Source organism: Ambystoma mexicanum, chromosome 5q, assembly GCF_040938575.1.
Source record: "Ambystoma mexicanum isolate Mex_15411 chromosome 5q, UKY_AmexF1_1, whole genome shotgun sequence".
Taxonomy (NCBI): domain Eukaryota; kingdom Metazoa; phylum Chordata; class Amphibia; order Caudata; family Ambystomatidae; genus Ambystoma; species Ambystoma mexicanum.
The window spans coordinates 581,501,486-581,526,685 of record NC_090933.1 but is presented as its reverse complement, the minus strand read 5'-3'; the positions used below and the strand labels follow the sequence as shown (position 1 = coordinate 581,526,685).

The 25,200-nt window shown below is 46.2% G+C and overlaps 1 protein-coding gene across 3 annotated transcripts in view; it reads right to left on the bottom strand.

Moving 5' to 3' along the window:
• LOC138497518 (acyl-protein thioesterase 1) overlaps nt 1-25,200 on the bottom strand; it is a 1,189,877-nt gene that overhangs the window by 153,010 nt on the left and 1,011,667 nt on the right. For all 3 annotated transcript variants that reach the window (XM_069621050.1, XM_069621047.1, XM_069621048.1), the window contains 2 exons: nt 4,400-4,548; nt 3,881-3,937 (listed from right to left, as the gene is read on the bottom strand). In XM_069621050.1, the coding sequence (XP_069477151.1) occupies nt 3,881-3,937; nt 4,400-4,548 (206 nt within the window). The remainder of the gene's footprint in view (nt 1-3,880; nt 3,938-4,399; nt 4,549-25,200) is intronic.

Genomic DNA, 25,200 nt, shown 5'->3' with positions numbered 1-25,200 from the left:
CCAACACGACTCAAAAATGAGGACAGTAATTTGGCAAAGGGAAGTCCGTTTAATGACAAGTACATCAAACAGGGAAGCAGTTGGGAATCAGCATCGTTGCGATCACCTGTCTCGCTCCGACTTCCTCGAACTTCAGTTGAACAGCAATTTTTATACACAAAACTCGTCATTAACGTCTAATTCTAAAAAAACTTGTCATGCAATATAATTGGTAAGGAAAGGTAAATTAAATATAGGTGCTATATCTGTATATAAGGGAGCATGCGGATTGGATAACTTATCGGGTGGGCGTCTACACCCCTCCCTCTACATCACACGTGATAGACGTCACTACAAGTACGACGTCTCATTGGTTCTACGATCTATAGGACCCTAGATAACTTGGTCCTTTGTGATTGGGCAGGTTACACCCCTAGAAATAAATCTCCACTTTTAATTAGCAGCATGCAGAAGGGACACCCAGGTGCCGGGTGTCCCAAGATTCACCCTGCCTCCCTTCCATCAATCAGTAACTTAGGGCTATGTGTCAATTAGTTCGATAGGAATGGCCTCGAAACTGTAGCCTCTTATCAGGAAAAGTTATGGCATCCTCGGGTTCTGGATGACATCAGGCGGTGGTGGTACCTCTTTGCCCAAGCTGGTCACGTGTTAGTCCACCATGAATTTGCTTCAGTTGCCACGTTTTCGTGTATTTGTTCTTTTAGCCTCGCCACCTGCCTGGGCCTCCCTTATCTTTACCTTCACGGGGCAGGCTGGTATGCTCTGAAGTTTGAGTCTTGTTAGCGGACGCTCTCCTCCGTTTCTCAGGTTGACCTCGATTTCCCGGCATGAACAGCTCTTTGTTGAGTTTCGATTCCGCTCCTTCTCATGACTCTGGCTTGGTTATGAAACTTTGCCTGTTGTCATTTCTGCTTTACAAAATGGAGTCTCACTTGTATAATGTGCCTTGAGGTAGATATATGGTTGGCGCTTGCCGCTCTATTCTTCTACTAAGCATTGCAAGCAGTATTGGTTTCTTAGCTTCTTGCGTTCCAAGCCCATTTACACATGTTTAACTGGTTGGTTACTTCCATTTTGTCTTGTAAAAACGTTTCCTTACGTTTTAACATTGTCTCTTCCCTGTGTCCATTACATCTATTTTCATAGCTACTCGCACTGGCGTACCATCTTCGATAGCCGTTTTTTGTTCATTCACGAGTCTGTCCAGGCCCTTGTGTCATTTCCACTGGCCTTCCATTAAGGCTCTTTGGGTCTCTTCATGGACCGTCTGTAGGTACTCTTCATTTCGTCTCAGCGGCTGGTACGGCTGTCTGATAGGGTACCGTGCTGCCCAGGGTTGTCTGGTTATGAGCGCTTCTACCGGTATGTTTCTTCTGATGTACACTGGGCAGAGTCCCAGTGCAGCTCTTTGTTGGTTCATTTGATCCTCATACGTCACATACCTTGGCGAGTATGTTCCTGGTACTTCAAAATGGGGGGCTGGGGTGCAGGCCATGCCTGGAACCTCTTCTACAAAGTCAATTTCACTTCACTGCCCTTGGAAACAGTTATCCAAGAGAAGCTATTGAAATCTTTGGGAAATCTGAAAGACTTCCCTGTGTCACTGCACTGAAGGTGCTTTGTGACAATGTAAAAAGATGATGCTGATGGAGTTTGTCAGACTCCAAAGTCACAAGAAACAGAGTTCAGATTAAAGGAAACTGCATGAGTGGAGAAAAAGGGCTCACTCTCTCCAGGTAAGAAATTAAAAGTCCTGAAGTCCAGCAAAAAGTGCTGGGGGTCTCTAAGGTAGAAGGGAATTAGCATAGTTCTGAGAATTCTCCCCAACACTGTACAAATAGATGAGTATTTTACTTTAGAGTAAGTTGAGGGTCCAGGGGCATCACAGAAGACACCCTAGGAGGATTCCAGCAGTGTAACTGGGTGAACAGGACGAGAGGCCTCCCAATCATAGAAAACCCCACAGGAATCACATGAGATTTAAGGTAAGTAAATACCTTAAGTCAGCACAGTACCTCAGCACAGAAGATTTTGCAGCTGGAGAACGTAAGGATCTGCAGCCAAAAACCCAGTCGGTGGATTCCTCATCGTGGTGACTAAAAACAGGACCTTGGAGGGGACTTTTCAGCAGGGATCAACAGGGAAGGCTCTAGGCAAGGTTTTCCTCTCGGCTGAATGCAGCTCTGGATTTGGCACCTTTTCAGGAGCACAGAAGACAGAATATCCCCGGTCAGAATCTCTGTTACAAAAAGTCCAGCACTCTGGTGAGGTGACTTTTGGGACTTGATTCGCGTCCCTGGAGATCCAGCAGGATGCCCACGAAATTTCAGTGGGATTCGGAGAGCAGGGGACTCGCACCAAAGATAAAAATCACACAAAGGTATTTCCCACCCTGGATGTCAGGGGAAGGAAGGACAAGAAACACTTAAATGGTGAAAAAACAAGGCTGGGGCCATTTTGGTAAAATTAGTACACTTGGGTGCCTTTACTGCTGCTGTGAACACAGCCCGTGGTAAAGGTGCACCAAATTAGTAAAAGGTATCACTGCCACCAGCCATTGAAGGTAAGCTTGTCCCTGTAACAGAATTGTTACAGTTTTGGCGTGAAATGGTTTATATTGCATCTTCCCAGCACTCCACATAAGGTGGGGTGTGCTGGTTTTACCAAATAAAATGTAAAAGGGATCCAAAGATCCTTTCCACCCTTGGAAACTGTAGTTCTCTCAAGGTTAGCCAGAGAAAGTTAAAAGGGGAGCCCCGCAGGGGTCTGCAACCTTTGGCTCCCAGATGTGTTTGGACTACCATTCCCATCCGGCCTGTACAGCATAGTCAATGTCAGGAGATCATGGGAATGGTAGTCCAAACACATCTGGGAGCCAAAGGTTGCAGACCCCTAGGACAACCCAGCAACAACAGGCACTTATTGCCAAAACGTTGTCAAAGAGGGTAACTTTTAAAAAACACTATGGAGAGCCTAAAAAATGACACCCATGAAAAGAGTAAAAAGATTCTGTGAGTGTGGAAAAAGGTTCCCAAACAGAGGTATAAGGAAAAATAATCCACCAGTAAAGCAAAAGGTTCTGGGGTTGACAGATCAGGAAGATTTACCATTAAGATTAAAATCTTACCTAACAACTGTTAGGTTAGATTTCCATATGTATGCTAAATCTCCCTCAGCATTTTTCGGTGGACATGGATTATTTTTCTATGTTCCTGAGTGAGTGGCTATCTTCCACCAACCCCTTTAACCTCTCGGCTCCCCTAGCCCCCCCCCCACCCACTCAACCTTTGTTTTACTCTTTCCATGCAAGTCATTTTATTGATTCGCCATACTTTATTTTTGGAGTCATATTTTCCTATAACTTTTTGGGCATCTACATTGTATTATTGCAGCACACAGCACTTCGGTGCAGTGTTGCTGAGGAGCCCCTTGGGCTTCCCTTTTTTTTCTTATAGGTTCCTTGTGTGAACTAATTTTCCCAATGTTAAAAGGATACTTTTTATCCCTTCTACAAGCTCCGTTGTAAGATCAGCACACCCCTACCTTACGTGGAGTGCTGAGGAGACTCACTGCTCCTATAACATTTCTCTTAGTGACAAGCATGCCTTTATGGCTGGAGGCAGTGGGCGTGTTCTACCAACATTTGTGTGATTTTTACTTGCAGGCTGTCAACCCAGCCATGTTAATGCACAGTAGGGTCGCCATTCATCTAGACTGGTGGCTGTATGTTTTCATTGGCTTGTCCTTTCTTGGCCCTTCTGCTATGCTAGGTGGGGGAGGTCCTGGTTTGATTTTTTCTTCGGCAGGAATCCTTTGTTGATACGGCAAGACAAAATGATAATAATGCTATAGTAAAAAGCAACATCATGAAAAAGGATATAATCCTCAATCTGAGCACCCAATTCTTCATCATCTGCCCCAATTGTGATGTAGTCATCTGCAAAAATCCAAAAGATGGAAACCGATTAGGGACTGGAGCAATCACCACATTTCGAAAATTCAAGACTAATTTAGTAACTATGAATAACACCACGCAAATGCCCTTTGTCGACCTGAAATAAAAATATTCTGAAGACCACCATTATGTTGTGCTCCTTTACAGTATCAAAGGTTCTCTTCTGTTGACATTAGAATGGAAGCAGTTGAGGTAACAAAGAATCTCTAGTACCCCCATTAGGTACTGCATGACACCCATCCTCTATTGCCCCAGGTGATAAATGGCCCTTTCCTCCATCACCATCAAAAGACACTCATTCACCAAGTAATTATTACACACCTCACATTGCATTGCATTTCCAAACTTCCAGTTTCAAACACCAACAACTGGAACCTAACATTTATGCCAATGGTGTTGAACATTTCTGGGCATGTAAATTAAGAAGGAAACTAGAATACTGACCCCCAGTTTTGAGAGCTACAGACAACAGCTCCCTGCACTTTACTCGAACTGAATCCGAGGTTACAGGTGCCCGTGGAAAAGAGGCGATAAAGGTATCAGAAGGGACAGGACAGTCTTCAGTCTTGCTGATAGAATTACTACTGGAGCTGCTAAAAAGAAAAGAAAAAAGTGATCTTGTGTTATAAAGGTTCAGCCATACAGACAAATCAAACATTGTGCTTTTACTTGGCAAGTACTTAGTTCAGTTCCGCACAACTATATAACACCACGCCCCTCGCACCCCCCACCCCCCGGTTTCAAATGGACAGGGACAAGAAACCAGCAGAGTTCTCATAATGGCACGCCACGACATTGGGATGGGCTTGGTCCTGCTTACACTGACAAAGGATGTGCCATATAAAAATGTATTATCTGCACACAGAGAATGTGCGCAATGTATGTATTACACATTATGTTGTCAATGTGACTTAAGCTAAGCAATTTGTAGAGACTTAACAGGATGAACCTTTATTGCCGTAAGAAATCGCTTTGGACTAAACACTAGGCATATATTTTTGGGTGCTTGTATGACACGTGTGACAGTTTAAATGATAATGAACTGAAAGTCAAATACAGACATTCTTACCAGTGACTAGCAGACTCTTCATCCTTAATATTATATGACAAAGTGGCTTCATCAGTACAGCCAAAATGGTTGGCAACTGAGTCTTCCATTTTTCTAAACACATGGTTAGAGATGCAACTCAGCAGGTTTAAGGATTGGCGCACCTAGAGGATGCGAGGAATTGTGATGCAGGCGATGAAATCGGATGCTGAGAGAGAGTCTAGCAGCAGCAGGTGGAGACCAGAGAGAAGATCCTGGACACTGAACTGTTTTTGTTAATAAGCAGCTTGAACAGCAAGGAGATGCTGCAAGACTAGAGGCTGCGAGGGGAAAGGCCTACATGGGAAGCAGTCAGGAAAGATTTCTCTTTACAGCACCTTTCCTTCCATTTCTATGGACCCCCAAACGTTTTGCTTTTATTTTTCTGACCTGCTATTTTTGCAATGCAGTGAAGCCTTAAGCTTCACTACAATGGCTTTTGCTAATTTGTCATAGGGAAACTGACATGTCCATCAAACTGTTAGTACTAGGAAGACATGCATTATTCAACGTAAAAGCATTTCTGATGATTGTATCGGCTTAGATTCACATGCTGTGCATATGGTCTGACATCTGGTGGTAACCACAGAGTATTGCATCTTTCTTTCGAGGATCGAAAGGGGACGTCGACATGGGTGTGCCTGTAACATCATCCCTAACGTGACGTGTAGTGTACCGAAAACCCCTCAAGCGTTGAGGTCCCTCCGATTGTGTTTTCTGCCGCGAGGGAGCCTTATGACCATCGTGATTACAGAGAGAGGTGTAAAATGTCTATGTTTCTTTTACTCCAAGAGGGGAGGAAGGGTGGGCGCATGTGAATCTAAGCAGATACTATCATCAGAAATGCTATTACGGTGAGTTATGCATGTCTTCTGATGGCTTGTTAATCTGCTTAGAATCACATGCTGTGCATAGATTAGCTAGGAGTACCCAGAGATGGTAGTGGGATGTGTGAAGGATCAGTAGCAAAGATGTCTTAGCACCGCTTGTCCCATCTGAGAATCAGACCTAGAGTGTATCTAGGCAGTAGAGTTGTGTTAAGGTGTGTCCAGAACTCCAGGTTGCCGCTTTACAAATGGGCTCGAGGAACATTTGCAATGAATGCTATGGAAGCCCCAGTGCCCAGAGTAGAATATGCTCTAGGTTCTCTTGGCAAGAGTGTAGCACAGTGCAATGCAGTTTACGATCCACATTGAAATGGCTGATTTATAGAGACAGGGTCCCCTTCTCCAACAGCTGCCACTAAAACAAAAAAATTGTCTCTTCGTGGTTTCGTTTTCTCCAGATAATAGATCACTAATCTCCTCACATCAAGTGTGTGGTGTGGAGGCCTCTTTTCTGCCAGGTTAGCGGGGTTCTGGAAGAAGGTGGGTAGTTCTATTGATTGGTTCATGTGGAACTTTGAAATAAATGTAGGCGCAAACCCTGGGTGAGTGCGCAAGACCATCTTTTCTTTGTGAATCGTGACAAATGCGTCTTGAACTGAAAAGGCCTGCAGTTCACCAACTCTTCTTATTGATGTAACTGCCACCAGTAAGGTGGTTTTGTAAGTAAGTGCTTTAAGGCTAGCCTTATGTATAGGTTCGAAGGGAGGTCCCATTAGTCTAGTCAACATTCAGGGCCCATCCGAGAGCTGGGTTGGAGATGGGGGTGGGGAGGATGACGTCTCTTAAGCCCCTCCATAAAAGCCTTGATCACTGGTATTTTCCACCACAAAACCTTTTTCTGGGAACGTGGTGCAAGCTGAAAACTAAACCTGCGTCTAGTAGGTGAGTCAGTTACAGGACAATATCGGTTGGAGAGCAGGCAATAGGATTGATGCTTTTGGTATTGCACCAGATGACGAAGCGTTTCCATTTGTTGTAGAAGCAATGTCTGGTTGTTAGGCAGAATTGCATGCAGTACCTTCTGGGACCACCACATACAATTAGGACTACAGGTGTAAGCAAACACCAACCTTTGGTATAAGTCTGTACTACACAGGTTTGTGGTAGCAAGCTGGGGAGCCAGGCTTATCTCAAGAGGGAATGTGAACAGTACAAGAGGTTACACAGAGTTCTTACAATCACAGTGGTTCAAGTAGACACTTATACTCAAGGTTTCTTGGTAAACACTTTATTACACAGTCATTTAGAAAACATTCACTAGAAGGAGGCAACTTGTTATACACAAACACTTCAATAGCAAACCAATAAGTTTCTGAACCAATTACGCTCCCCTGAAATAGGAGCAAAATGGCAGCAAAAAGACAAGTTAGCAGAATAGATCACAAATACTTTCTTAGGCAGTGAAAATAGTTATAGTTCACTAGAGGACTCGATTCAATAGGTATAGGCAAAAGTCAATGGACTAGTGTCTTGGATAGGAAAGAACAGTTCTTGAAGTAAATGGTAAAGTCTTTGCCAAAGTTCTCAAAAGTAGTTTGTATGAAAAAGAATCATGTGTTGGGTCACAAGCTGATTAGGCCTGCAAGTTGGGAAAGTTCCACGAACTTTCACCACGAGAGAAGAGTTCTCTCAATTGGGTTGGCACGGTACCCTAGTATGAAGCAAAAGGTGCAGCTGAAGACGATGGTTCCTGGAAATTCCTCAGTCGTGGGGACAAGAGGGAGGACTTCGGGGGATTCCTGCATTGCAATGTCAGAAAACGCTGACAAAATGGAGTCACTTCAGTTCGAATAGCTGTTCTTCAAGCACACAAGCTGGTGTCCTTCCCCCCCCCCCCCCCTGGTTAATCCTAACCAGCTCCGAGAATGGTATCCAGGTGGCTTACGAGTGGATTGGTCCCACACAAGGAAGAAGTCGTCCTTGAAGGGGCTTCTCTGTCGAGATGGACTTGGACATTCGGACCTGCAGCAGGGCTTCACCGGGCAAACAAACGGTTCAAGAGTTGCAGTCGCAGTCCTCTTCCAGCTCGTCTTTGGTACTTTCATTCCAGTGGTCGACTCTGCTTTCCAGTCCAAGAGACATGCCTTTTAAACCGTTCTCTCCCTTTCATTCCAGCCTAGCTGTCACTCACCCAGCAGGGTGGATGTCCTTGCCGGACAGTCAGCCAGCCAATCACGCCAGAGTGCATTTGGGTCTCCCAGGAAACTAAGCACAGGGAGTTTCGGGCACCTCCCTCACTTCCTGCCCACCCCAGACACTCACGGCGTGGTCTTCAGTCCTGAAGCCCGCCAAAGGCATGGAAACAAAAGGGACCAAACCTGGTTTGGCACACAGAGAAACACTAGAAGGACCTTTTCAAAAAGAAATGGCGAAAAAAGACCGGGACCTGTTTAAACAAAAAGGGCTTAAGGCGCCATCTTGAAAAACATGGCTCCCACGATTTTTAGCTACCGGTGTTCGCGGTCTGGAAAAATCATGGACGTTTGTTCTAAAACCAATGCCACCAGCCATTTCGATAGAAAAGGGTAGCATTTGACGGCTACCTGAGTTTCTAGACACAGGGGATACTAGGTAACCCCTCCAGCGCACTATAGGAATATAGTGTGTGCTGGGTCTAGGAATTTAAAAAGACTAGTAAAGTCAATTTAACCTTACATTCTCTGGGAAACAATATAAAAATACAAGAGTGGGGAAAAAGGTTCACACTCTTTCCAGGTAATAAAAATCAAGTCCTCAAAATCCAGCAAAGTTGCTGGGGGTCTCTAAGGTGAAGGGAATTAGCACATTTATGAGAATTCTCCCAAATACTGGTGTTGGGTTTTCGTGCTTCCCTAAGTATGTCCATTCATCTCTGAGGAAGTTGGAGGTGTCTCAACTCTATGAGCTCAGGAGCAAGGCTGCTAAATTGAGAGTTGGCGGGCATGGATGAAGTGTCTCTCCCCTGTCTTGCGACAGCATGTTGTACGGCAGTGGTCTTCAAACTTTTTTGGCCTGGGCCCCACCCCCCCCTGAGCAGAATTTGGGCTGGTTGCGCCCCCCCCCCCCCAAAGTGCCAGATGGACAGTATGTAAAAATCGCTATGAACCTTTGCGCGCCGTCACTGCACCCTACTCCCAGTACAGACCCTGGGCTCTCCCCACCCTGCTCCCACCACTATCCCAGTGCTCCCGCCCATCCTGCTCCCACCACAGTCCCATAACACAAGCATACACGCATCCATACACATTTAAATAAAAAATAAAACCCCATAAACGTCCCTTCTGAAAGGGCCTGCGCGTGGTTGCTAAAATGCCCTGCTCCAGGTTGCTCTGCCCGTATGCGCGAGGAGGTGCAGGAGCACCCCCTCGCACATACATACATGCAGTGCCCAAGCCAGCATTTCCAATGAGCTATGCAAGGCTGGCAAAGCAAAACACCCTCAGTGATTATGTGTGGCTGGGGAACTGAACTGTCAAAGGCAAACAGTGTTGCCCTTTGACAGTCCAGCCAGCCCGGGAGCACTCCCTCAGCTGGGAAAAAACAGCTGAGGGAGTGCTCAGTGTTTCACTGGGTTGGCTCCTCGGCTTCTCCATAATGGGTGAGGGGGCCAGTGGGTGGACTCCCCCCTCACCCATTATGGATGAGCCGCCAGGCTTGGACTGGCCCATAGGGCAATATGGCGATGACTAACAAAAATGCAAAATGCTAGTGTAGGCCAGTTAAAATGAGCCACTTTTTTGTCCAATGTGGGCCAGTTTGAGGAGTTACTTCACTGTGCAGCTAGTAGTTTTGACCATTGTCGCTCAATAAATATTCTTTAAATATCATAATTTGTTTACATTTGAAGAAACACCCGCTTGGGTACTATTCAAACAGTCTATGACTAAATGACTGAATATCCATTTGCAACTTCTGGCCACTTCATTGGTGCCTAATGCCGTTTTATGGTCCAGTCTGACCACGTGGGCTGCCCCTGCCCATTTCCTCCAATCTAAAAAAATAAAAAATGTTGTTTTGTTTTAAATGTTTTTTTAACATTTCATGCTGAGCTCTCGCGCCCCCCCCCCCCTGGGATACGGTTGCGTCCCCCTGGGGGGGCGCGCTCCACAGTTTGAAGACCTCTGTTGTACGGGCATGGCAGCTTCTCCGCAGGTGACTGACATTGCCATCAGGTGAGAACCAGGGTTGGCGGGCCCACATCGAGGCCACCAGAATCATTGTGACTGTTTCCTGGTGCACTATGTTGAGTAGGGGAGTTGGGTGGGGGAGTTGGGTAGGGGGTTGGAGGCATAGACAAATTTCCCTGACCAGGTTATCCAGAGACTGTTCCCCTTGGAGCAGTTCTGCGGGTACCTGGAGGCGTAATCTGGGCATTGCGCGTACTCAAGAGTTGTGAACAAGGCGATCTCTGGGCAGCCAGAGTCTGCGAAGACGTTGAAAAGAATTTCTTTGTGTAACTGCCATTCGTACTCTACGGGTAGTGGGAAGTCTCTGCTGAACACGTCCACCAGAAGATTGAGTTCCCCTGGAACGTGTTGTGACAGGAGGAACATCTTGAGTTTGAGAGCCCACTTCCAGATGTTCTGCGATAGTTTGGATAGCCCTGGAGAGTGAGTGCCCCCTTGGTTGTTCAGGTAATACATGTGGGACTAGATAAATGTAGGAGACCATCATCCCCAGCAGTCGCATGGCCTTGCGTATGGTCACCTTGCAATTGGCTACATAGTGAGGTATCTGGAACAGCATGTTTTGAACCCTCTCGTTGGAGGCAAGGCCAGCCCGTCTTTGGTCCGAATTAGAGCCCACAGAAATTGCTCGACTTGACTGGACTTTCTCGTTGATCGAGAACCTCAGACTGAAGGAAATCTACCGTCTTCTGGGTATTTGATAGGCATGCTCCGTACAAATGACCCAGTTATTAGCCAGTCGTCGAGGTAAGGATAGACTAGAATGGACTGCCTGCGCAGGTGAACCACTACTAACGGCAGTACCTTTGTAAACACCTTTGGGGCGGAGGCAATGCCGAAGGGGAGAACCTTGAACTGATTGTGCTTGTTCTCGATCATGAACCTTAGGTACTTTCTGTGCGCTGGCAACATTGAAATATGAAAGTATGCATCTTTCATATTCAATGTTGCCATGTAATCCCCTTGCGTCAGAGGGATTACTTCCTGCAGTGTTGTCATTCTGAACTTTTGTGGCTTGACAAAATTTGTTCGCTGGACGCAAGTCTAACACAGGGCGCATGGTGAGATCTTTTGGGAAAAAGTACGTACACTGAATAAATACTCTTGTTTATCTGATGAATGGGGATGACTTCTATGGCACCCTTTTCTTGAAGGATCTGCACCTCTTACAGTAGAATCAGCAGGTGGGCTGGTGATAGGAGTCTGTCTTGGTGGATAGTATCGAGGTGGCCGGTGGAACTCGATACAATAACCGTGGGTTATGGTCTTGAGCACCCACTGGTCTGTAGTGACTACCTCCCATGCATGAAAAAAAGATGTTAACAGTCTGACCGGGGAGGCATGGGAGGGGAGGGGACCAAGACTGGCGAGTCATTTCTGAGAGGAAGCCGGGGAGCCTCTTGGGGTGGAGTTCCTACCCCTGCTTTTGCCTCTTCGCTGACCCCGCTGCTGGTATTGACCAGTGGTAGCTGTGCCCTGTCCGAAGGACCATGTTGAACCCCCCGTTTCATACAGATTATGTGGCGAATGGGAAAAAGACTGCCCCCGAAAAGGAGCGGCGAGTTACCTCCCCGCTGTTGGTGGGGGCGAGCAGTGATGTGATTAAGAGACTGTCTTGTGCTCCTTTTTTGCTGTATCTAAGGCATCATTCACTGCTTTCCCAAACAAATTTGTGTCTTCCACGGGTTTATTAGTGAGGCCTGGTTTTCCAGCTTAAACCTGAGTTCTTGAGCCAAGCGTGCCTTTTAAGAAGAGTACCCTGAGCCAGGGTCCGTCCCGTCGTCTCAGCTACATCCAATGTGTTTTTTAGGATGTTATGGGTGACCCGTTTCCCTTCTCAGATAACCGCCAGCAGACGTGATTGTACCTGTTTTGGGACTTTTTGGAGATCCTCCTGAAGTAAATTCCACTGTACATCACTATAGCTTGCAAGAAGTGTAGTGTTATTAGCAATCCTTGTGGAATGTGCTGCTGAAGTGGTGATGCGTTTGCCGAGGGTGTACAGCTTTTTACAGTCCTTGTCGGAGGGCTGTTCCGAGGTGGACAATGGCACGCCGGCCCTCTTCCTGGTAGTAGTAAACACAAGGGAGTCCAGAGTGGCATGCCCCCGTATGTATAACGGGTCAGAAGGGGTGGGGCGGAACAGTTTTTCGACCCGAGGATTGACGGCCCTTGTTTGTGAAGGGAGCAGCAAAGAAGGTGTGATGCGCTTCTTGATGGAACTCAGCAGGGGTGTAGACTGGTGGGTTTCTCCTTCAGGATGTCCTCCCCGAAGTCAGTACCTTGGGCAACTTCCTGCGTGGCACTCTGGAAATGTTCTGCAGCCCTTTACAGGATTGCATTAAATGCCATTTGGTCATCAACAGGTGAAGCTTGTCTCTGCAAAGACGAGGGAGGATCAAGAAAAATGTCATCTGGGTCAGGTGTCCGAGTGGTGTAAAGCCAGGGTGCTTCCTCACCAGGTTGATCTCAGCCCCAATCTGGGCAAGGGTCAGGTGTGGCCTGCCCAAAAGGATAGACTTGTTGGTCATAGAGATCCTCATGAACCTCTTCAGGTTCTGAGAATTGAAAAACCTCTTCCTGTGGGGTTTGGGTGGAGAGTTTTTGCACTTTTGGGAAACTAGGGCAGGAATCCTCCTCCCTTGGTCTCTTAGGGGTGAAAAATGTGTCAGAGAAATCTACAAACTTTGACAGTTTGTTCATACAGCTCTCAAATCTCACTTTGGTCCATTGGGATTTATCAAAGGGGTCAGGAGGAGGGAAAGTCTCGTCAGGAGCAAAGGGGTCTTCAGAAGGAGGGGCCTTGTCAGACAAAGCCTGAGAGAGGGGCTGAGAGGATTAGCTTTTCCGCTTATTCGCAGTTGAAATAATGTTGGCAGGACTCTTGCGTAGTTCCGGTGGATTAGGGCGAGATGGACGCGCTGTATGCCTGGTCATGGTTTCCGGGACCGCTGTAACATTTGGTGTTGATGCGCTCTTAGTCGACACTTGTGTCTTAACAGAGGCGCCCTTATGTTGAGAATGCCCGGATGCATGCCGTGATGACGGATGGGCAGCCGATCGTGAGGATCAGTAGGCACCGTTGAACCCTTCAGCGGGCCTGTTGACGCCCGTTGCTTCCTCGCTGTATCCGTCAAGGGAGTCAGTGGGATTGTGTGTTTATCTTTGTGGTGCGGGTGTGCCCTGGTCACCGGGATGTAGTCTCCCCATAGCAGTAACGGCAGCCTGCCTGGTGGGGACAGGCAACTGGGAACCTTGACGGTTCCGCAGAAAGGTCTATGGCCTCCACATCAGAGCCATGTCTGCCGCTAGAATCCTCATCACACGATGCGCCGACTGGGGGTGGGGGGGATTGGGACAACTCTCAGCCTGCTCCATGGCGTAGGCCGTCCACTGATCTTTTAGCGTCTTCGGATGAAAAAGTTGGCAAGACTTGCAGGATCGCTCGTCGTGTTCACGAGGCAGACTCTTGTTACACTTTCGGTGAGTCTCCTTCCACAGATACTTTCCGTTACAGGACGGACAGAACTTAAATGGAGTCCTCTCCACAGCAGAGTGGAAAGGGTGGCAGCCAGTCAAGAAGGGAAAAGAGCGGAAAAGGAAACGCATTCTTAAAGAATCAAACCCTGGGGCCCCACTCTCCCTACTGTATAGGCCTGGCCAGAGGGCCGAGGCCATGCGGTCGATGGCGTGGGCAGAAGCACCAGTCGCCGAAAGTCGTAGACATCTCCGGTGTAGGGTTCCACAGTAGCCGAAGAAGGTCGAAGACTAAAAACCACCAACGGTCGTGGGACAAGAAGTTATACGTTTTTGCAATATATCTCTTTCGAGCTCCACTTATGGCAACCAGCTAGCTGGGCGGAAACAACCAATCTGAGGGACCTCGACGCATGAGTTTAGTTTATTCATTTGTATTGTGCACCAGACCCGAGGGTATGAGGGCGCAGGAGCAACAAGGTTATTTGAAGCTCAGTTACAGGTTACAACGCATTACGGTGATTACAATGAATACAATAGAAGGCAAGAAGTTTTTACAAGTTTACAGAGTAAACATATTTACATGGTATACGTTGGTACAGTGGGCTGGCTGGGTTTAGTGGTCATTCTGTTTTAACCACTGTATATAGTTGCGTCTGAAGTGTGTGTACGTTTGGGGTGTCCTTAGAGAGGGCGGTAGGGAGTTCCAGTGTTGGGGTGCTTTCACCTGGAAGCTGTTGCCACCCATTCTGGAACGTTTGAACCTGGCAACTGAGTAAGTTTGCATTGGCGGTTCTGGTAGGTCTATTAGAAGTGAATTTGCTTATTCTATCAACTAAATAGCTGGGAGCGGCGTTGTTGAGGCACTTCTGTGTTAGTGAGGCTACTTTGAGCAGGATTTTATCTTTAGTGTTGAGCCAGTTGTGATTTCTCCTAATGTTAGAGATGTGTTCTCTCTTGGGGATGCTAAGCGCCGCTCTGAGAGCGTTGTTTTGTAGCGTCTGCATTTTGTTGGTGACCTGCTTACTAGCTTCTACATAAAAGGCATTGCAGTAGTCCAGTTTTGATAATAGAAGAGCTCTAGCTAACGTAATGCAGCTCTGGGTGGATAAGAAGGGTTTGGCTGCTCTTATAAGCTTACATGTGTAGGCCGTGGAAGATGCCATGGAGCTAACCTGTTTATGGAAGGAAAGGGAGGAGTCGATGTATATTCCTAAAGTTTTCACTTCTTTGGCGACCTTGATAGTGTTCCTGTCTATAATGAAGCTGGAGTAGCTTTGGTCCAGTTTGGTTAGGTTTGAGGTGGAGCCAAGGATGAGTTCACTCTCGTCATCATTCAGGCATAGACTGTGAGAGGCCATCCATGCCTGGATGATGAGGTACACCCTGTTCACCAAGGCCAAATCATGGTTGTAATCTCCCGTCAACGGGATGAGGATCTGTGTATCATCAGCATAATTAGTGTAGGTGACACCCAGACCATCAAGATCATCAAACAGGGGCTTCGTGAACACTTTGTACAGTGTAGGGGAGACGCATGAGCCTTGGGGAACTCCACATGTGATGGGGATGGGGTCAGCGGCAGCAGAGGTGGAGAAGACACGCATGGATCTGTTGCCAAGGAATGACTCGATCCAGCCGATGGCTTCTTGGGAGAAGTGGGGAGCTGAGTCCAGGTGATTGCATAGGATTTTGTGATCAACTAGATCGAATGCCGCGGAGAGGTCCAGGAGAAGTAATAGAGCAGTTTTCCCATCGTCTCTAAGGGTGTCAATTTGGGCCTTCAGGTCGATAAGGGCCGTTTCAGTCCCGTGTTGGGGCCTGAAGCATGATTGCCGAATACCTAGGAGATGGTTTATTTCAAGGTATTTGTGGATTTGTAGGTAGGCGGTCTTGTCTAATATCTTGAGGAGAAATGGGACAGTGGTAATGGGTCTATAGTTAGTGGGGATGGAAGGGTCAAGAGAGGGCTTTTTGAGAAGGGGGAGGACCCAGGATTCTTTAAGATTACTGGGGACGGTACCCGAGGAGAAGGAGGCATTAATGAGTTTGGTGATGAATGGCGAGAGGTCTCTTGCCGCATCTTTAATGATTTGTGGGGGGCAAAGGTCGCCCTGACAGTCAGAATGATTTTTTTCCACTTCAAGAGTGGAGACTTTGGAAAAGCTGGAGTGGTGTTAGGTCGGGGGATTTGGGGTGTGGGGACAGAGGCAGTATTAGTGGGTTTGGTTGGTTTGGCTATGGATTCTTTCTTATTTTTAATTTTAGTTTGTAGGTCTGTGACTATTGTTTAGGGCATTTTGGACACTCGTGCACCATTGTTTGTCCTTCATGCAAGTGCCTGGAGTTGGCACCAGTGTTTCCAGTTATTTAATGATCGTAAACAGCATTTTGGTGCTGGAGTTGGAATGTGCAATTCTCTGGTTGCAAGACTCTTGTTTGGCAGCTATGATTTCTTTTTTGTAGTTGGACATTATTTTATTAAGCACTGACTTGTTATGGTCTGTGGGAGACTGTCTCCAGGCTTGTTCCAGTTTGCGTTTTTCTAGCCTGAGAGCTTTAAGGTGGCTGGAGAACCATTGGTTGAGGTATTTTTTTCGGTTGACTTTTTCTTAGTTTTAAAGGTGCAATGGAGCTTAGGCTGTGGGCATGATTTTGTTGTAGCCTTGTACTAGGTCGTTGGAAGTGGCAGGGAGTTGGTTAAGGGTTGGGAGGATGAGAGGGATCAATTTTTCCACTGTGGTGTTTTTCTTACTTCTTGTGGGGATGGCTGAGGCTAGCACATTATTGGCGATGGTGCTCGAGGCTTTGAGGGTAAAGGAGAGGAGAGGGTGGTCAGACCAAGGTTGAGGTGAGTTAGTGATTGAGGCCACGCAGTTCTAGTCTGCTACCTAGTCAAGGGTTCTCCCTTTGTTATGGGTGGGGCCAGATACTTTTTGTGTAAAGCCTAGTTCAGACAGCGTGTTGATGAGGGTGGCCTGGTGATCTTTGGGGTCTTTAAAGCCTAGGTTGAAGTCTCCTAAAAGTAGGCACTGGGAGGAGTTCTTTAGGTTATTGGTGAGGATGGTGCTGAGGTCTTCCTCGAAGGATCCTAAGGGTCCAGGAGGTCTATAGAGTAAGTGAATGGATATCGTTTGGGAATTGGCAGTGGGCAGCTTAGCTGTGAGTGATTCACATGATGGGAGGTGGGTAGAGGAGTCAAGTCTAATGGGTGTGTTTTGGCAATTACGGCCAGGCCACCGCCTCTGGAATTTGTTCTATCCACTCGGAGGATGGTGTAGTCGTCGGGGATGGCTAGAGAGGCTGGACCTGCGGCTGCGTGAAGCCAGGACTCAGTTATGGCTAAAAATATGGCTAAAAAGTCTAAATCTTCTGCTAGGATGAGGTCTGCTATATATCTGTAGCATGGGCTGTTATGGACTGTGCGTTAATGAGGGCACCTTTTATGGGTGAGGCGGTAGTCTTAGTGGGGGTAGAGGTGGTCGCTATGTTGTAGGATTTGTGTTTGGTCGTAATGTTGAGTGGATTGGACTTGCGTCTTTTCACCGCAAGGTTGGCGCAGGTGCTGATGGTAGAGGAGCGGTTGGTCAGTTTGGACTGGATAGAGACCCTGGCTCGGGGCTTGTATAGTTTAGGTAGTCTGGACCGTAGTTTAGCGTTTCTTTCAGAGATGCTGCATGGTAGAGAGTTGGGGCAGCATGGTTATGGTGTACGGTTCTATGGGGGTGTGTGGAGTGGTGCCTATGGTGTTCGATCTAAGGGTAAGACTGGGAAAGCATGAAAAGTTAGTAAGGTGGAAAATAGTTCTCAGCAGTATTGAGTAGATACCTGGTAGGAACATTTTGTTAGCAGTGGGTGGTGTGTGTGGGTCAGGAGGAGAGGGCAACCTAGTTGGTGGTTGGGTGTGTGGCGATCAGCCGGAAGGTAGGGGATTGACAAATACTGCATGTGTAAGTAAGCTAGAAGCAGAAGTCGGATAGTGTGGTGGTCAGATGGCAGAGCAAGTAGCTACTAGGTACATCTTAGATGGTCGGGGCGAAATTCAGCTAAGGGGCAGCTGGGTATCGGAATACAATAATCCAGTGTAGCAGTTAGGTAGGGGGTCAGCTGTGGCAGCCTGCCTAGATTTGAGAATCACGAAATTAGGCAAAATGCAGTGTGCAGGCAGATAATAACTGTCGGTAGGGTCACACTGTTGGGGAGCCTGTATAGACTGGTGGTGGATTGCAGTAGTGCAGAGGCTAGGATTAGCAAATATGAAGCCTGAATGCAGTTTCCTGACGTGTGCCAAGTAGTGATAAGCAGCTAACGGATGGGCAGCGCATTAAGATACATGGAAAATGGGGTCGTATTTGGACCTAGGCCAGGGAGCATAATATTGTTATAGTCTGGCTAAGGGCATCTATGTGGAATAGTTGCAATGACTATGTAGGACGAAAGACAGTTTGAGAAGCATTGGTGATAATGAGGCATAATAGCAGTAAGCAATGGTTGAATAACAAAGTTGTACAATTACAAATACAATGACCTCCTACCTGAGGTTGTTCATTCAGTACTGCAAGTCAGAGGCATATTGCGTGAAGAACAGGGTTCAATGATAAATACGGGTTCAGTATGCCGTGTCGAGCGGCGCTCATCAGTGACTAGTGGCAGACAGGCCTGCTGGAGGTTACTTAGACACATAGGGTATAGCAAACCTAAGTACAACATAATGAGGTATAGCCATGGCAATGCTTTTTAGGGTTGTTTCGATAGTTCCGGGTGTCGGGCGTAACACTTGGTTAGTGGTGCATTTCAGAGGCTTAGTGTCTTGTAGAGGTAACTGGGTGTGGGCCAAACGAGTAGGTCATGCACTGGTAGCTCAAAAGTGCAGGATGCGGTGAGTAGGTGACCAGAGGGCACCCATTTGTAGTGAATGACAGCGGATAATTAAACCATTTGGAGAGTCGCGTGTCGAGGGGAATGAATCGCGTGCAGTAGTGTACTTACGGGTCTGCCAGTAGTAACAGATTAGGGTATTTAGGGTACACTACACGTCACATTGGGGATAGTGTTACAGGCACGCCCATGCCGACTTCCCCTTTGCGATCCTTGAAAGAAAGATGCAATACTCTGCGAATACCACTAGATGTCAGACTATATAAACAGCATGTGATTCTAAGCAGATTAACAAGCATCAGAAAACATTTCTCTTAGTCTTGTTACTTTGTTGCCACTTGTGGTAACTGGTTTTAACTTTTGTAACTTTTTATCATCATTGTACAATGCATCTTACAATGCAGTACAATGGGGTTCTGGGGTACACTTTGTTTTGCCCTAAACCAACATTCAAGAGTATTGTTGGTTACTATAGATGTGCCTAGGGACAGGCTGGTGGCAGGAGTTACTTTCTCCTATTTTTAGGTGTAATTTACTTTAAACTTACCGCGATTACTGCGTTTGTCTACCAACTGTGGCTAGTGCCACACAGTTTTTTGTTTGTTCCTTGGCCATCTTGTCTTTAACCTTCATGGCCTGCGAGGCCAGGAAAATACTTATATAGACTTCCAGCGCCCGGTAAAGCAGATGCTTTTGGCAGGCTACTGCAGGGGCCATGGGTGTTTGCTGCCAGGAACTGGGTTGCGACTGTCTGGTCCCAATCCACAAACTGACAGCGGTGTGTCTGAGTGGTATTCATGAGTTGTGCCACCCGTGGTCCCGATTGGACCACTGCTGGGGTGTGTGGGCCAGTTCTTTTATTGGCTAGTGGGAGTTTTAGCTCTTACCTGGCTTTTTGGATAAGTGGACCCCCTGCACCCGCTCGAGAGATCCTGGAAGAAACCGACCCTTGGAGTGGAGGGAACATCGATTCGACATCAGCTCGGAGTCCTACGAAGAAGAGCCTTCGGAAGTGATCAGCTAAGAGATTGGGCTACAATGCTGCAGACATCAACGTTCCGGGTTGAAGGGGGGGGGGGTGAAATCAGACTCTTAGGGTACCTACCCTTCGCGCTCATACAGAGCGGACGCGGCATCATTCCTCATTTAATCCCACTATAGCAGGAATGAAACAGGATAAAAATCGTGATATTAGGGCACTTACTCTGATGAATAGGACTTCAGTAAGGTTCATGGAAGCCAAACATAAGATCTGCCAGAATTATCGCAATCCTTTTAAAGTTATCAAATATCAGACATCATGAAGAAAATCAACCTATGATGTCATTGTTAATTAAAAATGACACCTGTAATATTTGGTCGATATTAAACGGCAAACATCACGGTGACCAACAAAAGTTGGCTTCATCTATATCTGCCAATACTTGGCAGGCTTACATTTTAGATACATTTAAATTACCCATGGCCGTTCAAAAGCATGATTCAGGGATAATGTAATTAAAATGCAGAGTCATTGTCCTTTTCTATTGAGGACATCCTTATTGCCATTCAAAGTCTTTAAACCTTCGAAGGCTGCTGGACCGGACGGGATAACATCCTGTATCATGAAATCTGATCCCCATTTTTGGGCTGCCATTTTGTGCACTAAATTTTACGATCCAATTCAATTCCCGCATCTTGGCAAAATGCAATCATAATACCAATTTATAAAAAAGGGGATACAAGTGATCCTGCCAACTATCGTCCCATAGCTCTCATTGACGCGGCCACAAAGCTCTTTGCTATTCACTTATTGAAACAACTTAAAGCTTTTATCATTGAGAATAATATATATTCTAAGTACCAAATTGGCTAGCACAAGGAAATGGGAACGTCCCTTAATGCTACTATTATAGCACATGTCCTTGTGAATTCCAAAATAACTTACTCTGGACCATATATATGGCAGCATTGGATCGCTCGCGTGCCTTTGACACCGTTATCAGAGAGGTGCTGTGGGCGAAGTTACTATTGTTGGTTTTCCCCAGAGGTTGGTACAATTGATTGCACCATTACATGTAAATACTACCTTTCAATTCAGAGTCACTCAAAATGGTGCCCTCACGCCTCCCATTGTTACCATGACCGGTGTGAAACAGCGCTGCAACCATTTTTAAGCTTTACATTTGTGACATGGACAGAATATGGTCCGAACCCTCCATGTATCCAATTCGGCTCTGTTCAATGAAATTGGATTTGTTTTGCCGATGACATTTTGTAATTGGATAGATAGCCGGTCCGATGGCACAGTGAGTAAAGCGCTCGCTTTGATATCTGTGCAGATCGTGCTGATGCAGATTCGAATCCCGGCAGGGCCAAACTCAGCCTTTCATCCTTCCGAGGTGGTAAATGAGCACCACACGCAGTGGTTAACAAGCAGCGCTCAGATGCCCGGGGGTTCGTAGCGCTATATAAATGCTAAATTATTATTTACGCCCTATGGGCTTAAAAATAAACTAAAATGGATTTAAAGAATTTAAACTCATCATAATTTACAGGAAAACTTGGTAAAATCTAAAATTATTTTTAGTAATGAGAAAAAAATTAGATCTTACTCATGGTATATTGTGGACGCTCAAATTGAATGTACTCATGCCCTAAGGTATCTCGGTTATACTCTAACTGATGCCAATTCCCTTAAATCATGGACTGAATCTTTAAAAATTAAATCTTGTCCTTTAGCTTCCATGACTAAGATTTTTTTCGGAAACATTGTAAATTTACTTTGTTGCCACTGATTAACTTCAATCTATTGAAAGCTCAACCGATTTTATTATTTGTCCTCGATACCCGTCTATTGGAAATAGATTCTATTCTAAACAGCATTCAGGGGCAATTGTGGAAACTGACACTAGGATTGGCACCTTCTGTCCCCAATTCTATTATCTGGCACGAAATAGGGCTCTCTTTGGCAACAAGATGGGTTTGGTGGAAATTGGCAATTCATGCGAAAATTCATACACCTCCGCGTAATTCCCTTTTTCAAGATTTACATGTGCTTATGAGGAATGCCAGTCTCCCGATGGTCAAATTTGTTGGCCAAATGAACCACATTTTGATTAAAATATATGTGACCTTGGATGATCTTGGAATGGGCCTTCCTAAAGTAAAACACAAATGATATGAGGTTGATTGGATTACAACTGTCTACTCAATCAAATCGTATAAAACATACGATAAATATGCACTTTTTTCACGAAGGAGAGAATTGCGCTTGCCGTATATAATCAAGTGTCCCTGTGATAAAGTTCGCTCAGTATACTCGAGATTCAAGTTGAATCAATTTCTTACGCTCGATCGTACAGCATCATGGCACGAGTCGACACTTGAGACCCCTGAAAGGAACAGTTGTTTCTGTTTAAATGTTCTGTTGAACAAAACCCTTAAACATCTGGTGGTCTATTGTCCTTACTTTGAACAAGATCGACGCAAATTCTTAGGTTATGGACTAGAGGATACATAAATTGCTCGTATTGCATTTGGGGAAAGATGCCCATGGGGTAATATATGTTTAATTGTGGCCTTATCTAGGGCTCCTGTTGAAAATGGAAGTGTTACTACAACTGGCGAACAAGATTAACTGGTACTTTGATATTATGATTAAGCCCCATTGAGGGATGTTTGTAGTTATGGTTTTCGATGAATTGACTAGATGCCATTGTTGTGTCACACAGCACCTTCAGTGCAGTGACACAGGGAAGTCTTTCAGATTTACCAAAGGTTTAAATACCTTTATCTCTTAAATAACTACTGTTTCCAGGAGCAGTGAAGTGAAATTGACTTTACTGTTTAAATGTAACTTTCTAGACCCAGCACACTATCCTACAATAGGGTGCTGGAGGGGTTACTTAGTAGCCCCCGTGTCTAGTTTCTTATGGAACTCTTATGTTACCCTTTCCTACAAGTAATGGCTGGTGGCAATGGTTTTTCCTACCATTGTTTGTTTTTACCGCTGGCTGCAATTGCAGCCTTGGTAAAATACCCATGTGTGCCCATTTTGATAAAATGGCCCGGTCATCTTTTTTCGCTTTTTTATGGAAAGGACCTTAGAGTTTTACTCTGCGCACCAAACCAGGTTTGGTCCCATTGTTCACTTTGCCTTTGGCGGGATTCACGAGTGAAGCTCACCTCTGGCTCCAGGGTGTCTGGAGTGGGCAGGAAGTTAGGGAGGTGTCCGAAACTCCCTGTGCTTAGTCTCATAGGAGACCCAAATGCACTCTCTGATGATTGGCTGGCTGACTGTCCGGCAAGGACAGCCACTCTGCTGGGTGAGTGACAGCTAGTCTGGAATGAATGGGAGAGAACTGAATAAAAGGCAAGGCTTTTGGTTTGGAAGGCAGAGTCGACCACTGGACGAAGGAACCAAATAAGAACTTGAAGAGGACGCGTACTGCAACTCCTGTACTGTTTGTTTGCACTGTGAAGTCCCGATGCTCTGCTGAAACTCCAAATTCGTATCGACAGAAGCCCCTGGAAGGACGACTGGTCCCACCAACTTGAGGGGAGAAATCAACTCCAAAGTAAGCCACCTGGACATCCATCTCGGAGGTGGTTGAATTGTGTTTCTTTTAAACTTGTCCATGGGCTCCAGGAAGATCCTCCAGACTCCCAGGAAGCAGGATTGACCAAGCCTGAGCCACCTCAACAGAGTGCTGGACCCCAGAAGTAAGGAAAGTCCATCTCGACAGCCGGAAACCACAGTGTTGCCATTTGCGGTAGTCCAGTGCCACTTGTAGGAAAGCTTGCGAGCGGTGACCATCCCATTGCAGAGCAGGAGTACCAACAAGTCCTCCCTCTTGTCCCCAAGAGGGAGGCCCAGGAACAGTGAGATCTGCAGAGCTGCACAGGAACAGAAGTCATCTGCTGGACTTTTTCTTCAATACAAAAGGTACTGTAAAGTCAGAACTTACCTCTCATTGTAGAGTTGCTTGCATCTTCTACGTCTCACTAGTCTAAACAGCTTGTGGCCCTACATTTGATTCTTCTTTTCTTCAAAGACATCTAAAACATTGTGCAAATACTTTTTCTACTTACCTACCAGAGGTGCTTCATCCTATATAAGACTTTTGCCCATTGACTTTGGCCTAGCCTATTATACTGAATAACTGTTTAGGGGATCCAAAAGTATTTGCCTGCTTAAGAATATTTGTGGTCTCTTGTTCTAATAACCTTTTCCTTTTACCAACTTTTAAAAAAAAGCATTCTAAATGTCAACAGTAAGATATTAATGTCCCTAACACCCTAGCTATTGAAGTCATCTGAGGGTGTAGGTTGTGTCTGTGGGCCATCCCAAAAGGGTCTTTACCGATTTAGAAACTAAGAGTTTACAGTATTGAAGTGTATTTGTGTTACTGGTGTATTGCTCCCTTCTAAAGAAGGCTTATTCTAACTGACTGATAAATTAATAATTGTTTATTCAAGAAACCTTGTGTGTAAGAGTTTATTTGAATACCTGTCACTGATTCTCTGTTTAACTACCCTACTGCTCACATGGACGCCTCTTGATATAAGCCTGGCTGCTCAACACACTGCCAAAAATGTGTAGTACAAGCTTATACCAAAGGTTGGGTTCCCTATACCTGTAGTCAGAGCTGTTTGTAGTGTTCCCAGAGGGTACTGCATACAAACCTTGCCTAACAAGGTTTGTCTGGAGGGCTCCTGCGGCGGTACTCTGGGTGGTAGTCGGCAGCTTCAGGTTTTCTTTGTTTCAGGGGCACTCTGCGGTTTCAGCACGCCGTAAACAGCACTGATGCACAACGATGGACACCAGTTGGACTTTGCTTACTCCCTCGGTCCTGCTCTCTGGTGAGGGAGTTCCTGCTTCTGGAAGGTCCTTGGGAGGTTCCTGGAGCTTTCGGCCGATTTGTTCCGCGGCATATGTAACACTACTATGGGCACTCAACCCCTGGCATTGGGCGTCTGCAGCAACGGAGATACACAGCAAGTCGGGGATTGCACCAAAGTGGAGTTCGTCTTGGGTTAGTTGGTCCCACTAACCCAAGGGGAGTAGTCGTTCCGTCCGGAGCTTCTCTGTCGAGGTGAAAAAGGAGATCAGCACAGCAGCAGGGCTTGACCGGTCAATGCAAGGTCCACAGGCTTCTCCCCAGTTTCTTCGTCAGATGTATCTTCCAGTGGTCGACTGCCTGTAGTCCCAAGAACCTCGCCTTTTAAGCAAGTTTTCCCATTCATGCACAGCCTAGGCAGGCTGTCCTTGGAGAGCAGGGTGGCTGTCCTTTCAGGACAGCCAGCCAGCCAGCCGGCCAATCACGACTAGTTTAATTCAGGCATTCCTAGAGACAAGGACAGGGGAGTTTCAGGATCGTCCTTCCCATCCTGTCCTTCCAGACACACTGGAGCCAGGGGCGGGCTTCAGGGCTAAAGCCGGTCAAAGGCAGAACAAACAAGGGCTCAAACCTGTCTCAATGCAGAGATTAAAACCCAAGAAAGACCTCACAAACAGAAAAATTCAAAAAAAGAAGACAGGGCCATTTTGACAAAATGGTCATCCATCGGTGCTGTACTGCAGCGGAGGGTTCATTCAGCTTGTGCTAGAAAAGCACAGTGGTAGAAAAAAGTAAACCACTGCCACCAGCCATTTATAGTAGCGAGGGAAACAAAAAGAAATGTTACATGAGAAAGTAGGATAAAGGGGCTACTAAGTAACCCCCTAGCACTCCACATAAGATGGTGTGTGCTGGACCCACAAAGAGA